The 19,944-nt window shown below is 41.8% G+C and overlaps 2 protein-coding genes across 2 annotated transcripts; one reads left to right on the top strand and one right to left on the bottom strand.

Moving 5' to 3' along the window:
* Positions 1 to 4,071: 4,071 nt before the first annotated feature.
* LIAS (lipoic acid synthetase) lies at positions 4,072 to 14,005 on the bottom strand. Its single transcript, XM_075024653.1, has 11 exons — positions 13,894 to 14,005; positions 12,976 to 13,148; positions 12,197 to 12,290; positions 11,399 to 11,479; positions 11,011 to 11,167; positions 10,100 to 10,157; positions 8,906 to 9,034; positions 8,157 to 8,302; positions 6,383 to 6,453; positions 5,482 to 5,593; positions 4,072 to 4,528 (listed from the first exon to the last, which is right to left on the bottom strand). Exons 1-11 carry the CDS (start codon positions 13,975 to 13,977, stop codon positions 4,476 to 4,478), a joined length of 1,158 nt encoding a protein of 385 aa, XP_074880754.1. The 5' UTR covers positions 13,978 to 14,005; the 3' UTR covers positions 4,072 to 4,475.
* Positions 14,006 to 14,108: 103 nt separating this feature from the next.
* On the top strand, positions 14,109 to 19,582 carry RPL9 (ribosomal protein L9). Its single transcript, XM_075024617.1, has 8 exons — positions 14,109 to 14,188; positions 14,645 to 14,691; positions 14,776 to 14,891; positions 15,782 to 15,877; positions 16,199 to 16,331; positions 17,749 to 17,829; positions 18,314 to 18,430; positions 19,467 to 19,582. The coding sequence occupies exons 2-7, from the start codon at positions 14,646 to 14,648 to the stop codon at positions 18,418 to 18,420; spliced, it is 579 nt and encodes a 192-aa protein (XP_074880718.1). The 5' UTR covers positions 14,109 to 14,188; position 14,645; the 3' UTR covers positions 18,421 to 18,430; positions 19,467 to 19,582.
* The last annotated feature ends 362 nt before the right edge of the window (positions 19,583 to 19,944 follow it).

Raw genomic sequence — 19,944 nt, 5'->3', positions numbered from 1 at the left:
TCATTTCTCCTTGGGGATTAAGAGGATACTGACAAGTTGTGCTTGGAGGATCTCTTGTCCTGAACTATGTTCAGGGTAGCACAGCACTTCAGGGCTCATCTTAACAGGGAAGGTGAGTAGAAGCCTCAGAAAACCAGCATGCTTTTCAGAAACTTGCATACAGCTGTAATAGTAGTGCCTCTGTATGGGACCTGTCCTCATCAGTTTGAAGTAGATGGGTGAACCATTAAACTCCTGAGTGAGGCATTCCTCCTGTTAGGAATGTGCAAGGCTGGTCAGTGTTCCTGAGGCTTCCTGTGGCTTTTCACATGCTGTCCCAAGGAGACAGAAGAACTAGGTGCTATACCCCTATTCCTACCCTGTTTCTCCTGCAGACTTAGTCAAAGCCTGGACAGTGACTTAGAGCTTAATCATAAAGATGACAAAGAATGGGCGAGTCTGTTATAGTGCAATCACTCTAACTTGCCTTTCGTAGGAAAGGGGGAGCAGCAGACCCTTTCTGAAGAGCAACAAGGAGTAAAACTGGTACTGGCATTTGCCTTGCTTTCTTGGAGAGTCAGCTTATTTAGTTTCTTGGTGGCTGCATTCTTTTAGTGGGACACTGGGATTGTGGGATGAATCCAGTCTGAACAGCTGGTGGAGCATGCCTTCAGGATACTGCAATACTTACCTTGCATATACGCAACAGAACCTTACCACAGGCCAAACGAAAGAGCTTTGGAAGCTTTGGCAGCACTGTGAATCATAAGCCATCATCTTCAGAGTACAGTTGCCAGGGAAATCGGAATTGGAGATGACTTGCATTCCTGCTTTGAAGGCTTGAGTAGTGCATGTAAGAGATGGGCTTTAACGCTATTGAGTCTTTGTCTATGGGATCTTACAGCATGTAATTCTTGATGAGAACTGTGTAATATGAGTAATGGACTCCTGTGCTCTGAAATTCTTTTTTATGGGGTTCTTAATAAAATGCAATCCCACAGTAACACTGCTTTTCACTGCAAAAATGTGAATACAACAGCTGAAGCAAATCCAGCTTTAATACAAGCCTATGAATAGAATGATACAGACTGCATAAATTAACTCTTAGCCAAGATGTGCATAGACAAATTGTAAATGCCAGGCAAGATGTACTGTTTCTTCTGTGTAACTGTGTTCAACCCTTTATACAGCTAAAACTAGTCTAGTTCCAGGCATATGATAGCCAAGAATATTGCAAGTGAATAGAACAAACACATTTTTGACCAAGACTAGTTAGTATAGGAGCAGTTAGTGGTGAGATCTTATACTGGCCAACATGTTTATGCTTCTATCACTTGAGGTTCTTCTGTTGATCTAAAATTCATAGTAGCACTCTAATCTTGTTCAACAGCTAAAGCTTGAAATAAATTGTAAAACAATGCATGCAGGAAAGCATAATGGGTTATCATCTGATTGATTTAGGAATACTGGGGTCAGTTTTCATTACTTGCTTTTTCTATTCCAAGCTGAGAATTTCTATTTCAAGTTGAACATCTCCAATAAGTTGCCACGTGTTGTAGTAAAGAAGCATAAATATTTGACATCTTTTTAAAGGAAGGGGACACCAATATTAATTATCGATCAAGTGGGAAAAAAATTAAAAACTATTCTTAAGGGAACACTGGCTTTGTTGATTTAACCTACAGACTTGAAGTCACTGCAAAATGCAGCGGTTCTCTAGTCAGCTGTGTAACACTTAATTATGCTTCACACAGTGTAGCAGATTGATGTAATGATGCTAAAAAAGGCTATTCATTCTTTTAAAGCGTCTGTGTCAACTTGAAGTCATATTCCCAAAACTCAGTTTGATGTTTTCCTGATTGCAAGGAAGATTAATGTTTCTTAAAATATTTTATGGCTGCTTTGTGAAACAAACTGACAGAATGAAGTGATTGACATACGAAAAGAAAATGTCACTAAACATGAAACTTCATTGGAAGCAAAATTGAGATAGCACAGGTTTCATGACTGAATTTATAACCTGGAGTTCTGTGAGTCTGGTGCTTTAACATATAGATATGGAAAAAGTGAATGGGCAAGAGGGAAGGAAGAGGGTTGTAAAAGCAGGATTTCCTAACTAGGAGAAGAACTTTAGGATTTATCCTCAAAAACCCTTAAAAACGAAACACCCCTCCAAGCTATGAAGTCAAAAATTGACTGCTTTCATTAGAAACCACAGCAAAACACGCAGTTAGAAAACAGCTTATGTAGCTTCTGAAACTTGGTACCAGCTGGCAGACAGTTGTGTAAAAGCATGACATCATCTTCCAAACCACCCAGCAGCAATTCATAAGATAATTCTAACATGAAATAACATTGGACTGTGTTTCCAGAAGCATTATTTCTCCCACTGTAAAGAAGTAATGGATAATTACTGTGCAATGTCCTCTTGTTCCAGTTTGATAATAGCTGTATGGCTCAATTCCTTTTTCCATATTTCTGGTGTTGGTATGCTGAAAGAGCAGTAACTTGGCAAAAGCTACAGTAATATTCTGTTAAATCTGCTCTGTAGGCTAAGTCAAAACCATTATTTATAGTAGGACCTCTAATAAAGGCTGGCAGCTGGTAAATGTGTGGGTATCCTGGAGTTAATGTTGCACCCCTCCCTGCCTGCTGCTGGGGAGTATTGGATTTCCTTACCACAGCTGATAACCTTCCACTGCTCTGGTATTCAATGTACCCCAGCTGAAGCAAGGCATTTTTGGCTCAAAGTATGCCTGGTCTTTCCAAGACTAGTGGTCAGACTTTTTTTTTTTTCCCCATTTAAATTTTAAAATTCATTATTAATATTTTTTTAATAAAAAAAAAAAAAGCCTTGCCTTTCTCTCTGCTTTTACAAAGTACAGCTATTATGACTTCCGTTTCTCTGTTCTTCCCCTCTGTTCCTCATGGCTCAGGCTTCTCTTCCCCTAATTTACACTTCCATTATGCTGCTTAATTAGTACATTCCTTCTAGCTTAAGGCTATTTGTCTTCATAATGCTTTAATACTGCTATACTTCATACTTCATTTTGTGAAGTGTCAGTTGTGCATCACTGCCCTCAGTGGTATAATCTGATTTTTGTTGTTCATGACAATATCAAGTTTCTCCTATATATTAACTTGCTAATTAGCTGTCTTCCTTCTACCATCCTGCTGAGTTGGGGGTGGGTGGAGGGTCCATTCTCGTTCATATAGATTACAGTAGTTTAGTAAAAGTACTATAGCCAGCCATAGGATTACCTGCTCGGTGATGGGACTAGATAACAAGTTCCTGGCACGTTTCCCAAATAACCTCATGAAGGTATAGCTGAAGCCAGTTCAAATATGTTATCTAATGTCCGTAGCAGACAATTGAGAATTATTAGGGAGAGGTGCATTTTGAACTATCAATCATGATTGTAAAGAGAATTTATAGCTGCTAGTATACCATAAGCCATGTTTTCATTTCTGCTTGAGCTTAGTACAATATGTAATGCATTTCACATTTCATCTACAATGCAATTCACTTCTTTACATTCAGATTTAACAGCCAGACCAGGTCTCAAGGGGGCATGTAACTAGACCGATTAAACACAACCACCACACCCTTAGATTGGGGTTTTAACTCCCCTTTAATAAGACAATACCTATGGAGTAGAAGCACAGTACAGAATAGCAGCACTTCTGCATACCCAATACCAAAGAAGCACCTGTGCAACTCAGTGGGGTTTGTTACAGTCACATACCCAAACGAGGGGTGGCTCTATTTATGCTGTTACGGCAACTCTGATTTTCCATATGGTTTAAATTATATGGTAGCTACACAAGGTTAATTGTCTTGTCACAAAGCGCTCTTGTTTTCTTCAACTTGATACCTTGTGTTTACCAAGGCTCACACTTAGAGACATGCAAGCACCTGAAAAGCATTAGCTATCATCAGAATGGTACAGCTCATTTTCTTAATCTGCAGGTAAGAGATGCCATCTCTTGAAGGAGTATTACCAGCACTTACTCTGGTATAGTTCAAGATAGCCCTAATCTGGTCCTTTGCCCCTGCAAGCTTGTGTTACATAATGGTAAGATACATCAAAATATCAGTACCTTTCAAATTTATTATTAACTGTTAGCATCTTCACAAGTATTAACTGCAGCGACACTGATGGTAGTATCAAACCTGTTTACTTAAATCTGTCAAAATTTTGGTTTGGTTTTTTTTTTAGCTTACATTTCTTCCACCTCAGTTCCATCACTCTTCCAAATCAGTTCTATCTCCTGGCTTCTTGCTGAACACCAGAAGTACTATGTAGTTGTAGCCTTGCCAGAAGAAATGAGGTAAAATAATGTGAAGTGTTTTGGTGAGAGAAAAGTGTTCTGGAAAGATAGTAAGTTTATTCATACATCCACCATCTGGTCTTCTGCATTTCTGGAACTGAGTATAATTATGCGCTGAAAAAAGGATCCTTAAAACTGGCTGCTTTAAATAGGTTCACTCATTTTCAGATGGCTTTTGTCTTTCTTTTTTCTACTAAGTTCTTCAAGAAGAATTCACCTAATTAAAAGGCAAAAAAGCACCAAAATGATTTGTAGGTATTTCAGTGAAGTAAAGCAAAACAATACAAATCCTTACTTAATGCAAGTATTCTATTCTACAATACAATTGTCCTTACCAGTACTTTATAGTAATTCAGTTCTATACAACAGTACTTTCAGCATACATACATACAGCAGGGACGTAAAAAAAAACCCCAAACCAAAACCCATAACCCAACACACAACCCCTTCACTCCCCAAATCCTGATCTTTCTCAGGCCCAATTTTATCAAATAGCTCTGGTTCTTTGTACTTTCCAACAGGCAAAAGTGAATTGATTTAATTAAAAATTAATTCCTATTTCATAAAGTTATCAGCAACTTACAGTGAAACCTGCTATAAATCTCATTTGAGCTGGCAATAAAACAGTCCAAGAAGCAAGGTGCCCCAGATGAGTCTTCTCTGCCCTCTCTTTAGGAAAAAGCAGGATGTTGGATCTACACCACAGTTCCATTAATATCAGCTGCTACTTAATACTCAGTGCTTTGTCAGAAAAAGCACTGCCATAAATGTGTCTAATTATTTCTAAGGCACTGTAAATAAATTCTGCCTAAAACAACAAAACTGCATCACAAAGGGCCCCATTAAACCCCGAAGCATCCAAGAGGTGGAATGTAAAGGAAATCTTGCAAATTGGGTACCCTTTATCCTGCCCCATGTATTAAGTAGAGTACAAACTAGGTTTGGTACAAAAAATTAGCTTAAGCAGCACAGCAACTGTACAAATACCAATTACTGTCATACTGATGCCTTTACATGACCTATAGAAGGTAGTAAGTGTAAATTAAAAAAAAATAAAAAAATGACTATATGAGGTGTCCTTGAGCCAAGGTGAGCTTTGTTGCTTATTACTTCACCATTTTAACTTTATATAATGTTATGTGCTGAAGAATCTACTTTTCAGTAGTTTACCTGCTTTATAGGAGGAGCGCACTAAAGGCCCACTAGCAGTGTAATGGAATCCAAGATCATTTCCTACTTTTTCCCAGTACTTAAATTTTTCAGGAGTTATGTACTCCTCAACCTGAGTGAAAAGAATTAATTTTGATCAGGTATTAATGCAAAGGAAATGGCTATAGCTAGCATGCAGTGACATGAAACACAGTTATATGGCAAGTTCAAAATTTTACACTCCAAAACTTTCCACAGTCAAGTCACAAACTGAATTTTCTCTCTGCTTTCTACCAAAAGAATACATTTTATTTGCTTTTCAGATTTAGCTGAAAAGTTTAGAATTTAATTTCTAGTTGTTGCTTTATCATCTTCTTGACTGTTTTTGAAAGGGCCTTTCGAGCAAACATTTTTTTTCCTCCATGTTACTATATAAAAAAACCCCAATAGTCCTACAAATCTCTTCACTAACAGTTATTTCAGTGAAAGATAGTAACAGAACAAAGATTCAAGCTCTGGACAGATTAGAGAAGGAGAAAATGGTCATTTCCTCAGCTAAAGTGGCACCATTAAGGGAGACCCTATGAGAGAGTGAAAGGGAGCTGGCCTGAGCCATTATGTTTGAGATAGATACACAGTGAGACGCTTGTTTTCCAGAATCATGCCTCAGCTCCAGCTGTCTCCCCAGCTAATAGCAACAAGTAGCAATGGGAGTCTGCAGAATATGGAAGGGATTAAATGGCTGACATCATTTTTAGTGAAGAGTCCATAACAGATAAAGATCAAGTTAAACAAGGAAGGAAATTTTTCCCAACATCTGCAGTTAAGGTAAATATGCATATCAAGTATCAATTTGAAAGAGGGAACTTGACTGTGCAAGGTACAGACCATAGGACTGCCTATAAATTAAAGGCATTTTTACCTTTAGGTGACGTTTTGTCGGTTGCATGTACTGTCCTAGGGTCAAACAATCTACATCTGCTTCCCGCAATACTGTAAAAAGAAAATTCCCTGTTAGTGGCAGAGGGATCACAAGGGATTGTCAGCAATTAGAAAACACCCTCCTTCCAAGTCTGAGCAAAGGTCACTCCACAGCACCCCAAGGGGGTTACATTCTGCTCTCCAGCAAAGGAAACTTGCAACCTCCATGAGAGTAGCCTCATACCTCATTCTGAGCTCCAAGCTGCTGCAAGACCTGAGCTATCTAGTTTAAAGCTGGAGAGAATACCACTGCGCTGTACTCGCTGCAGTCACGTGTCTCACTGCAGAGATGACATGCTCTTGTCTTTTTTGTCTCACAGCTTTTCATTGTGGCTTTAGGTCAGAGCCTTCATTTGACAAAAAATGGATGCGTGCACATATACTTGGCACTTCTCCACCGTTTCAAGCGTCTTCATGCTGAAAAGATGCGGGCAGTTCTAAAGAGCTATAAACCCAAGGGAAATTGCCAACATCTTTTGCCAGTTTTACACACTGAAGGAGGTATGTTTGTTTTGATGCCTGCAGAATCTCATCGACTTTGTATGCTGAAATTTGAGTATATACTAGAATCAGTATACAGCAAATGAATTCAGGTAGTCTGCTTACAGAGGGAAATCCAGACACCTGACAGTCAGCTAGCCTGAAGAATTATGTTCACCGCAGCTAGTGGCATGTTCCAAACAAAGGGATGGCTAAGGAATCGGCTTAATATCTCCATGTATTATCTGGCTACTTGGGCTGGTTGCCCCCAGGTCAAATAGAAAGAAAAGACTGCGTTTTGGTTACATCATCACACTCACTGTTACCCTGGACTATCAGTTTAGACTAATACAGTTCTGTAAAGAAACTGGTTCAATACCAGCACATTTACCTGTTCTTTAACTTGTACCCACAGGAGGAAAGGAAAACAAAATTAGAGTAACTGAATGAATGCAGTGGGTAACACTTTGTCTCCGAATACATCCACGAAAGTGGCCTGAAAACAAATACCACCAAATCTGAACTTTCATACTCTTGTGGCTAGGAAATGCTAGGCAGGAAGAATGGGGAAATCAGGAACTGTAATTTTATGGCCCAGTTTGTGGGACAGCTACAGAAAAACTAGATAATATCACTGCATTCTAATATATGGGTTGTTGTACACAAAATAAAGTACCAGGTAGACATTCTTTCAGAATATGGGAGAAATGCCATAGGATTTATCAATTTCTTCCTACAAGCAAACTGCATTCACTTGCCACTGTGAAATTTTCTCCTCTTAAAAATACATTTACATGAAAATGTAAGAACATGCTACCCCTCTGAGGATAGTAACTTTTCTTGCACCTAGGTAAGCTGAAATAAATTATTTTAAACACTTAGGTCTGCTATTTCTAAAAAGGAATGCACAACAAGGCAACTATGTTGCAAGCCCATTATTTAAGTACAGCAAAGATAAGAATGTTAATGTAGTCACTCAAAGAAAGTCATAATTTCCACTGAACTCAACATGAGCTGGATCTACCTGTCAAATTGAACCTGAAAGCCATATGAAGCCAAGTATTTCAGAAGTTCAATCCTTTTTAACCAAACTGGTCTTTTTTCCACAAAGCTTAGAAAACATTCCCGCACCAGCAAACTGATTTGCACGTAGAGGCAAAGGTGCTTGCAACTGTTTTGCAACGCAGTAAAATTCACAGCTGTGAATTCTGGCACGTATTTCAACACCAACTTACATTTCATTGTGGAATACACTTGTTCGTCAGTCTCGCCTAGCCCCAACATAATGGAGGTTTTAGAAATGACGCCGGGCTGGACCTCTTTAGCGTGCTTCAGCACTCGTACGGACTGCTCAAAGTTGGCTCGGGGATCACGGACCTTCCTTTTCGTATTTTCAGCAGAAGGGGGAAAAAAACACGCGCGAAAGGGCGCACGGAAGTTAGAGATGCCAAGAAAGGCGCGTCCTGCTAGTTTCTGCACAGCGAAAACGGCAACCTGGCGGTGTTGGCTGCCTAGTCGGACACCGGCCCAACGCCCCCCACCCCACGCCACGGGAAGCGCCCCCGCCCCGCCTGCGGCCGCCCTGGCCCCCGCGCCCCCCGCCCGCCTCCGGCCCCACCCCACGGCGGGGGCGGGGCCGCCCCGGCCCAGCGCGGAGGCGGCCCGGGCAGGCGACACCGCCCCAGGGCCGCCCCGGGGGCCCGGGCGCGGCGCGGCGCGGGCGCCCTCTGCCGGCGGGCGGCGGGCAGGGCGGCGGCGGCGGCGCGCGAGGCAGGCTGGGAGCGGGCCCGGCCGGCGGCGCCCCCCGCGCCATTTCCCCCTGCGCCGCCCGGCCCGGCCCGGTCCGGCTCTCCCCGTCCGGGAACGGCAGCGAGAGCTTCGGTGCAGCTCCATGGCGCCGGCTCTCCCTTTCACACCACGTCCTGTCCCAAACCCCCTTGTCCCTTTGTCCTTTCTTCCCTTTCCACGTACCGGTGTCGCTTACCTCTGCAGTTCCGGCACCGTCTCCACGTTGTGGGCATACACATCCAGTCCCGACAACGCGACTTTCTCCACAGCTTTAAGGTCCCCTCGAAAATCCGGCGTCAAGCATTCTACCAGGATTTTCGAATTCCTGAAAGGGAGAGACAAAATGAACACACCTATGGGACTTGTGTCCCTGTGGCTAAAAAAACTCAATACAGCAAAAAAACCGAACAGCACTAAACCAACAACGACCTGATAAGCAGAGTTAATTCAGCATACGCTTCTAAACCAACAGATTTCTGCAAATACTCGTATTATGATTCAAACAAAACCTCATGTGTTTAACTCCCAATTTTACTGAGGCGAGCTGGAACAGAACAAAAGCCAAATAATAAATCTAAAAGCGATTCCAACCGCCTCTTGAACAATCACCGTTTATGCGTGATTTTTCAGGTGTCGTCATTGCATGTTAACTTAACGTGAGTTTCATATCATAGCTCCAAACTACAGAGGAGCTGTAATCCTGCCTACTGGGATGAGAAGACTCTGCATTATTGCCCTGGACTCTAATCTTGGTGTCCAGGGGCCAGACTTCAGCTCAGAAAGGCAGGCTGGGAAAACTGCGGGAACCTTTCAAGTGCCAAGATACACTGGATAAGCACTTAAATGAGGTTATACGGATTAAATCTGCAGGTAGACAAGTATGCTATCAAATGGCGTACAGGGCGCCAATGTAGAGTGAAGGCGGCACAGCTAGGGAAAGCAGGAAGGTACAATCACGGACTTAGAAACAGCCATGGTGGGAACGCACAAAGCAATCTGATCGCTGCTGAAAGAGAAACCCGACTTCTTCTGTCATGTGGTGACACTGTTACCGAAATCCCCTGTGTTTGAGCCCCAAGCTTTGAGAATGAGCATACCTCAAAAGTATGTACTCATTTCCTGGTAAACCAGCTGCCTGTTCAAAGAAATAATACAGTGCTTAGCTTTAAATAAGCCTGGGCTAAACTGGAAATGCATCCAAATTCAAAACATTTTAGGGCCATTACATGAGAAAGATGAAAAACACAAAAAACCCCAATGGGGACAGATAGGCTGAAGGCAGACTTTTGTATTTGCAAGCCTGGAATAATCCAGCTAAAGGTAGTGTTGACCTATATGCAGTACCACATTCTAAAGTTTTAATAATAATAGTGACACATTAACAATATACCTTTCTTTCAGATGAGAGACTGTCTTTGCAAAGTGTTCTGCTCCACCGTCAGGCATATCTAGAAGCATTTCAATTACTCAGTTAACCTTTCTGTTCAAGAAATTTATTTACTTATTAGCAAAGCCACAAAAAACCTACAGATTCAAATTTAAATGCAAAATAATAAAGCAGTCAAACCCCAGACTTATCTTAACTGCTTATGCCAAAGTTTTGCAACAGATATTCTGCCAAGCTTTCTTCTGCACAAAGCCTAACTGTGATCATCTAGGGCAGACTTCAAATGTTTACTCCGAATTTACCCATCTCTAGGTTCACTGTGAGCCTGAGCACAGAATTCATCTATTTATGGTTTTGGTCTGAGAAACAGTTCTACAAAAATTAAAATATATATATTATTTCTCTTTTATTGTAAGCCACTGGACTTTCCACCATACTGAAAAGCCTTTACAACGGTTTCCCCCACATATGTGGTGTCACCACAAAGGAGCTACTACAACCTTAGAAAAAGGCAACTTTCAGTTTTGTTAAGTATAATATATTCCAGGTTTAGTTTTTGGAAGGAAGTTCTGTAATGGTATTGTACATGAATGTTTGTGGGGTGGATTTTTTTGCTAATCAAGTAATAGAATATGGTGTATACGTATGTATTTTGCAAAAAATGAGTTATAAAATATTTAGTATTGTAATATTCTTGATGTTTAACAACAGTGTAACTTCTGTTATGTTTTACCAGACATAGAGAAATACTAAGAATATGTAGAAACTTTCCAAAGTTTCAGCACTGTCGACTCCTTTAAAATAGCAATCCTCAACAATTGCGCTGAGTGATAAATATTTATCGAGGTCTGTGTTTATGCCATGTAATGCCTATGAGAGCTTAGACTGGAAGAGATGAGAGACAACATACTAACCGTCTCTGTCCACAGACGTCAATACAACATAATCCAAGCCCCACTCAGCTATAGCCTTTGCTGTGTTGTAAGGCTCCTTGGGATCCAGTGGAGGTGGATTTTTTGCTGTCTTTACTGAACAAAATCTGCAACCTCTAGTGCATGTGTCACCCATCAGCTGAAATAAGAAAGACATTCCTACCTTTACATTGTACACATCACTATTGCTCAGCTGAGAAAAAGCTGCATGACCTAGGTCAGATAAATCCCAATACTGAGCAAAAAACCTAGGACAGTGCTTTACTCAAATTACTTGTAATAAACCCACTCCACTACAGTAGAGATTCAACAGTACACTACAAACACCTCAAACATTAATAGAATACTTAAGAAATGGTTAATGGCTTACCATAATAGTAGCTGTAGCTGTAGCATATTCACCACCTCCCCAGCATTCTCCAATGTTGGGACAACGTGCTTCTTCACATACCTAAAGGTAAAAGACAGTAATGTACCTGTCTTTTTTCCATACTATTATTAAAAATTATTATTGTATTATTGATGAGTTTCAATACTAGCCTACAAACAAAGCATAAATTCCTCCTGCGATAAATGAGGAAATGAAGTTACATGTTGTTCTGTAAGAAGTCATTAGAATAAATAGGAAGAATTGTTTCCTGACATCCATTACCATTCTTTTCCTCTACTTCACAACTCCAAAAAACTCCTCAACCACATAACTGCCTTTTTAATTAGCACAGATTGTCATTAACATTTTAAATTTAAAAACTGATAAAAAGTTCACAAAGCCTATGATGCATCAAAGCATGTTCTTACTCTGGAAAAAAAAAAAAAAAGAAAAAAGCTCTCCATGCATACCCCACTACTTTTTACTGTCTGAAAGGTATATTTAATGAAATACGTGTATTTCTAGAATTTCTTTTCATGCAAAACATGTATGTAACTCTGAAATTATGTGTGTTTCCATTAAAAAGAGTCACACATAGCATCTTCTGATCTCTTTGGTGATGCAAATAGTAAACCCTAGTATTTAAAATCACAGCAGGAAAAATGTGAAATTGGGCTTGGTTTCAGCATTGAAGATCACACAAGACATGGTTTCTACCTGGCCTCCACAGAGAAATAATTTTGTATCTCTAAAAAATGCCTTATTTCTACAGGAAAACTTGGTTGGTACTAGATTTACCGTATGAAGATTTAAACTTCTCAAGGTATTCTTTAGTTTATTGTAGTTCTTTCCCATGGGAATCTTTGTTTTCAGCCATGGAGGAAGTCGCAGCCTGAATAACATCAAGCAAAGATAAAAATTAATAAATTATTTACAGGGTAAGCTTCCGTTAATTTCATCGATCCACTTTAATTTGTTACAGATCCCAACTAGGAAAGGTTCCTTGAAAACTGATGCAACTCAGCAACCAATATTAGCACCATTCATGGTCATAACAGACTTCTCTCTTCGATGTTTTTCCTCATCCCAACATTCAAGAATAGGAGTTTGTTGTCATTGGAACATGTGCACCAGTGGGATTTAATAGTGCCACACTGGAGACTGCAACAATTAATGGCAGCATATGTTACACAGCTATCACAAAAGTCTGATCAAATTTATAACTGGAAATATGGGAGTTTTAAGTATTTTTTAATTGAGACTTCATTTTTTCTTTAATTCTATCAACAATAGTTTTTCAACACTCAAGTAGGGTATACTCACCTACTGATGCACATTTGTAATTTAATACAGGCCATGGCATAGGCACTCAAGTGAGAAAACACCACCATGTCTTCATGTTTTGTTACGCATTTGAAGTTAATAATGTAAGCGTTTGTTCTTTCTTGAAAAATTATGAAACTTGCAAACCAGTATGGCAGAACTTAATAAAAATACATTGTATACGCTTTGTAGTTAATACTAAACACACAAGATAGTGCGTGGAAGCAACTGCAGTTATTTAAAATCACGGTTACCTTTCTCCTTTCTGACGCTTTAAATTGCCTTTATACTCAGCCCACGTGCTCTTGTCTGACAACTCTCCAGATACAAAGTCTTGTAAGTCTGGTCCGTTTTGCAGAAACTCTTTTTTTTCCTCCGGCGAAGACCCTGATGTCCTGTACTGGTTACACACGTGGCTCCCAGACACCTAAAAGAAGCAACGCTGTACTTTATTGAATTATAAATGTACTAGCATGATATGCTAAACAACTGCTTGTCCTTTCAGTGGTTAATGTACACTTTGTCTAAGCATTTTCCCAATTGCCTTTGAGTTAAACATACAATTCTCTTCTTCGTCTGAAGCCACGTGAAAGAAAAAGCACTCTCCCTCCCAAAATACCTTCGTACCAAACCAAGTTATACAGGTTTTGCGTATCAGTAGCATTGCATGGATTAATTCGAGATTTCGGGGCTGGAACGCAAGGCGTTGAGCGGATCGAGGGCTCGCTGCCGAGCCGTGAACGGACGGTCGTTATTTCGGTGGAGATACGGTAGCAGGGGTCGGGCTCTCGGAAGCGGGGCTGGAAGCCGGTGGGGTCCGTGGCTCCCCTTTCTGTCACTGAGCGTGCCTGCGGGGGCACGGGCACGGGCTTCCCTCACGTCCCGACACCGGACCGCCGCGGCCACCCAGGGCTCTGCCCGCCGCCGACCACCGCTGTCACGGCAGCCCCCGGCCATCAAGAGACGAGCTCGGATGACGGCATCGTCTTCTGCCACCGCGACGCGACGCGACGCGCCCCCTCACCTCACCTCACCTCACCTCACCTCACCGGGGGTCCGTCCCGAGGTCCCCCTACCTGCCCGGACGCAACGCCCACCCCAGGGTACGCTTCGCGGCCCGCTGTCCGGCGCCCCACCTTGCGGCACACCGCCCTGAGGCGGCGCCCACTCACCCGTCCCTGGGCCCCCCCCAGCAGTAGCCGCCGGGCGGCCGTGGCGGCGGCCCCGCGGTAGCGGCCCCGCGGCAGCAGTGACATGGCGTCGCCTGCGGAGCGGCCGGCCCGATCGATCCTCTCAGTGCTCGGCCGCCCCGCCTGGCCGCCCCCGTCAGCTCACAGCGTATCGGGCCTCGGCTGCTCTCGCCTCGTCGACGGCTACCTCGGCGCGATGACGCCAGGGGGTGGCCGGATCGGCTACAAGTACGCGATGACGTCAAACGCTCCCTCTTTCCGCTCTGCTTGCTGCGAGGTGAGGCGCGGGCCGCCGGCGGTATCCGGGGCCATCCACGGCGGGCAGCCCCCCCGAGCGCCCCGCCGGGGCGCGGGCAGTCTCCCGGGGCGGCGCCGGGCCCAGCCGCCGCGTTCCGTCCCCAGCCCTGCGGGAAGGACGCCGCCGGGATGGCGCCTTCCCCCCCCCCCCCCCCCCTCCCCCGGCGGTTTTAGGCCCGGGCTGGGCCCCGCTGTGGAGTTGAGCGCTGAGGCCGCCGCGTCTCGCCGCTGCTCTGGGCCCGGGGCGGGTTGTATCGGTGTTGGAAGCGGAGCCCGGCGCCGCGGCGGCTCGGAGGTGGCAGAGGGGAGGCGGGGGGCATCGGGTGGGCGCTCGGTAGTTGCGCGTTCCAGGGTTTGTGCGGGGGAGGAGCGGAGGGGGCGCAGAAAAAGGGCTTTCTCTTCAGGGTTTGCAGCCTCTTTCGGTTATCCTTCGTAGGATGAAGACCATTCTCAGCAACCAGACCGTTGACATCCCCGAGCAAGGTATGTCTGCGTGTGCATTCGAAAGGCCGTTTTGTAGTGCTGACCCCGCAGCCGGTTAATGTGCGTCTGCCTTCTGATTTCCAGTCAGTGTTTCACTGAAGGGCCGGACAGTCATCGTAAAGGGCCCCAGAGGAACCTTGCGAAGGGATTTTAACCACATCAATGTGGAGCTGTCCCTCCTGGGAAAGAAACACAAGAAGGTGAGCGCTGCGGAGATCATGTCTCTGCCCAGAGAGGGAGGGTAGCTTTACAGTTAGCTCTAAAACTTCTTGATAGTGTAGGAGATTGAACCAAAACTTTTAGCCACAGATAAGTTATTTAATTTTTCGCTTGTTTTTGTGTTTTCTGGAAGAGCCTGGTCTCATGGAACATTGGGACCTACTCTGGAACTGGAATTCTTGGAAGTTCTCTGATACATTGGAGTGAATTTGTTGATTGATATTCTTTTGTACTTACAGACAGGTAGTTACTGGGAAGGGGATTGATCATTGTATGATCATTGTATGCTGTGTTTTATGAACTGGCTAGTTTTATTTAGATAAAACTAAATCTCTATGTTTAATTTCCAGAATTGGCAAGTTAGCATCAGGAAAGCAGATGTATTCTAAATAAATGCATAATATTTTTGTACTGTCTTAAAAACCACCAAAAAAAAGGGGAAGAGCGGCTGATTTTGGGTACTTTTTCAGTGTTTCATTAAAACACTGTACCCGCACACAGTGTTCCATTAAAAAGTTTATAGATAGTACCTGGGAGACTGACTTTAGAACAACCTGTTCAGTGTGTAGCGTTTCATAAAACATCTTATAGTTTAAGATGTCAGAATATCTATCCCAGCTTCTCTGAAGATTTGTTAGTAATGAGATATGAAGAAAAAAATTATTTTTCGTATGTCTGAGGGTTAGGACTTAAAAGACTTCTAGGTGGGCCTTTAGTAGTCTTTCAAAGAAACAAAATACCTTCGTGCTTTTGTTAGGAGGGATTCCAAGTAGTTTACTGAAATTCTTACTGTTAGTTTGTGACAAAAACGTTTCTAGTTTTGAAGTGTAGCTGAAAGCTATGTTATTTTTATTTATTTCTTTTAACACAGCTACGTGTTGACAAGTGGTGGGGTAACAGAAAGGAGCTGGCAACAGTTCGCACAATTTGCAGCCATGTACAGAACATGATAAAGGGTGTTACACTGGTGAGTTTTATTTTGAAATAGGATCACTCATCATACTGACAGCAATAGACAGTCTGTTCTTTTAGTGAGAGCTTTTCTAAGCATCCAAGGTGTAGCTTTCTGTCTCTTTTTTTTTTTTTTGCACGTGCTGTCAAACATTGTGCAGGTGGAAGAAAGCATGAACAATAAACTCTGGATGTCTCTTTGTCTCAGTGGCTTGCCCTTGTTAAGAAACTATTTTCAATATGTTTTGGTTTTAGATATCTCCAGTAAGCTTTACGCATCTGTTTTACCTTTTGGATGCATTCTGCTTTCAATATCTGTTAATGTCTTTTATCCTAGGGATTTCGTTACAAGATGAGGTCAGTGTACGCTCACTTCCCAATCAACGTAGTTATACAGGATAATGGCTCACTCGTGGAAATCCGAAACTTCTTGGGAGAGAAGTACATTCGCAGAGTCCGTATGAGGCCAGGTGAGCCTATCTGGAGATGTACTTTACTATTTCTAACTAAGGTTTCTAAACTATTTTCTTTGGGTACTGCCATTGATAACAGGAGATGGCAAGTGATTGTTGAAGCAGCATTTGCCTGTCTGAGTTTGTGTAGTCTTACGATACCTTTGCCACTGTTTAGATTTATTAATGCTTTTGTAGTTTCCTTTTGGTAATGAGTGTTAGCTAATAGCTAATAACTAGTTTAGAGCTGGTTATTGTAATATGAGTTAGAAGGAGCCCAGTGTTTACTTTCATCATTGTGAGATCTTGACAGTGTTCATAGTTGGTAAACTGCAGGTGCTTAATTTTAGATCTGTGTTTCTGTTTTAAACATTGTACATGAACTAGTTTCACACCACATCATATTTTTGGTCTTTGAAGTGGTGTTGTATTTTGAATTTCCTGATTGTCTAGGAGCATGTATAATAAACTTCAGAATTATCATCTTACCTGTTGGTTTTACGTCTTGCATACTTGGGAGTTTTAGCAAAATGTCTAACAGAGTAGGCATCTGATGGAGCTTGTTAAACTTCTGAAAGGAGGAGACAAAACATGTCATAAACACAGTTACCTTAGGACTGTAGGGAAGACTTTCCATGTCTTTTTTTTTTTTTTTTAATAATTCCACTTCTGGTGAAGGTATGGGTAAGGATATTTAGTGTGACTGATGGTGTTTTGGGGTAGCTTTAGGTGAAAGCTTCAGACTTGCCCAAAACCACTGGTAGATACAGTGTGGAGTTAAGGGTGGCTTTGACTTTGATTTACTGTGGGATATTAAGGGTGGGTTCAATTATTGTATTTGATTTAAGTCACCATTTACTTCAAAGATAGTAAAGTGCTGGCTTAAAAGCTAACACCTATTGACTAATAGATCAAACTGTAAAAACTTGATTGTGTTATTCTCCTTGCAATTGAAAGTTTCCTGTTAAGACTCTTGGATGTCCTAGTGTTTACTCCTTGTGAGTCCTCGCAGTGTTGCCAGTATAAACATGGTGTGTGACATGTCAGTGGGCAGGAGTTTTTTTAATGACTTAGTTTTGTTTTAATGACCATAAGAATGTGGAAAATGGCACCACCTAGCTGGCGAAGCCATGCTGGCAAAATCTCTGGCTGTAAGCAGTGTTGGTGATTAATGCTGTAACATTTAAGTAGGACTATCACTTGGTTGCTTTCAGTCCAGATCATGACTTGCACTGATTTTTGAGTGCTGAAACTGCGTGAGGGAGGACAGTCTTGGAAGGGATTTGGGGGACTCTTTTAACAAAGTCACGGAAGCTAATTATTGCCTAGATAGTACTTTATAGATCTGTAAATTGGGACAGAACGTAAATACTGTTTCTTTAGTATGCTTAACATCTTCACCAACAATGTAGATTGTGTGTTTTCCTTTCTGTAGGTGTTTCCTGTGCAGTATCTCAAGCCCAGAAAGATGAGCTGATCCTTGAAGGGAATGACATTGAATTGGTCTCCAATTCAGGTTTGTGAAAGTAGATGTGTGGGAAGATACAATGATACAGCCACTTTCATCTGGAGGTGTAAGCTTAGCAAACTGTTGTTGTTGTCAAACCCTGAGGTAAACGACAGCTCAGAATTTTTTTTCTTCTAGTCACCATAATTGCTTTTCTTAGTTCCCTATGCTTTTTCTAAACTTAGAGACATTTTACAAGTCCACAGAGCCCCTGCCTTTTTTTTTTTTTTTTTTTTGATGGCTGCCTTGGCACCGAATTTTTCAGCTTTTCAGTTGTACGAGTGTGCAGTAATAAACTGGCACTGCCCTGGGCTGCCGAGGCAGGCTCAGCAAAATGTGTTCTGTTTTTATTAGAACCAGCAGGATTTCAAGTTGGTGATTCCTTTCTCCAGATGACAGTTTCATTTGTTAGTTGAAATATTGGAGAGTAAACAAAGGCTCCAAGTTCGTTCAGACCTCTTGCTTTGTGCTAATAGTCTTGCTTTGCCTGCAGCTGCCTTGATCCAGCAAGCCACTACAGTCAAGAACAAGGATATCAGGAAATTCTTGGACGGTATCTATGTCTCTGAGAAAGGAACAGTACAGCAGGCAGATGAGTAAAACTTAATAGGTTGGTATCATCTTAACACAGATTGTACATTTTCAGTGTGGAGATGGTTACTCAATTTGGGGACTTGACAAGGTTTATCTACTTTAAGAAGGCTGTGGTTAAACAGGTTCCCCACAGGGATGCAGTTGTGCTTGTAAAAGGCATCATAAGAGGTGTCATAAAACTTAAATTTTGCTACGTCTTTTGACAGCAACTTTCCATCTCTCATCAACTTGGTATTATGCTGCTGTATGGAGAAATAGCTAACTCTAAAGTGCTGTATTGTATGCTGTGAATGCTTGTTATGATGGTGGCTGAGAATTTAAAACCAGCTGACCTAGCATCACAGACTGGTTCACAGCTCTTTACAGAGAAGGCTCTTAGAATAATGTTCCTCCTGGTTGGACACCGACCTCACTAAAAAAAGTGGTCAGCACATAATTTATATATAAAGGTCTTCTGTGTGGTTTGTGTGTAAATGCTTGTAAACAAAGGTCAGTTTAACAATGGCAACTATTTACACTGTGTATGTACATTTGTTACTGAGGTTGAGTACAAGGATTTTGGGATAATGTAAGAATTTTAACTGCTAAAGGAATTTGATGCATTTCAGCTATGTATGATTCCATACATGGTACAGAACATTTGTGCAGGATGACTGAGACAGGCTGACTGCAAATAAAATAAATGCTGTGTACCTTCTGAACCTAAACTTGAGATGGAGCATGCAGGCAAAGTGAGTTTCATAAACTAAAATTCTTTTTATCACGAGCCAGGTACCAGATACTTGCAAGCTACTGAAAAAATTATTTTTAGTGCTGTTCTGAGTTCCCTGAGAGACAGAACAACCTGTTACCTGCTTGTTAAACAGTCGTGAGCTGTTGTGGTTGAAGGCATCTTTAAGTAATCTTGTCTGAATAAAATTAAGCAAACCCTTTGAGCTATTGATGTCTGTCTTGCATTAAAACTATCAGATAAATTGTCATATGTCTTTAAAGTTTCAATTTCACATTTGCAGTGCTAAAATCTTTCTAAAAGCTCTTAACTTTATTTACAGTTGTCTGGATCCTGGAACAAAAGACCATGAGACATTATATCAGCAAGGACCAGCTTGAAGAGTCTGGTACAAAACCCAAACACCATGAGATGTTTAATAAATTAAAACATATTTCATATCTTGGCCTCTTTTTTTTTTTTAAGAACTAAATGGTGATTGCATGAACCTGTTCAAGATCTTTGGCTTTTGGAGAAGCAGATTGTCACAGGGTAATGCAAGATAACGTTAGCACTGTATACATGTTGCTTCACCAGACTCAGAACATTCAGATGGAAGTCTGATGGTTTGGAAACCTCATGCTGGTGGAACATGGACCCAGCAGGTAAAGCCATGAAGTGGTAGTTTTAAATCATAGCATTAAGAAATAACAAAAGCATTGTTCTCACAGAAAGAAGACTAGTGTTCTTTCACATAATTTCAGAACCTCAAACTGCAAAAACTGATTTCCATGTACAGTTTCTGGAGGGGAATTCAGACT

The sequence above is a fragment of the Buteo buteo genome, chromosome 1 (genome assembly GCF_964188355.1).
Source record: "Buteo buteo chromosome 1, bButBut1.hap1.1, whole genome shotgun sequence".
NCBI classification, from domain to species: Eukaryota; Metazoa; Chordata; class Aves; order Accipitriformes; family Accipitridae; genus Buteo; species Buteo buteo.
The sequence above is the reverse complement of the archived record's forward strand: the minus strand, read 5'-3'. Positions and strand labels throughout refer to the sequence as shown.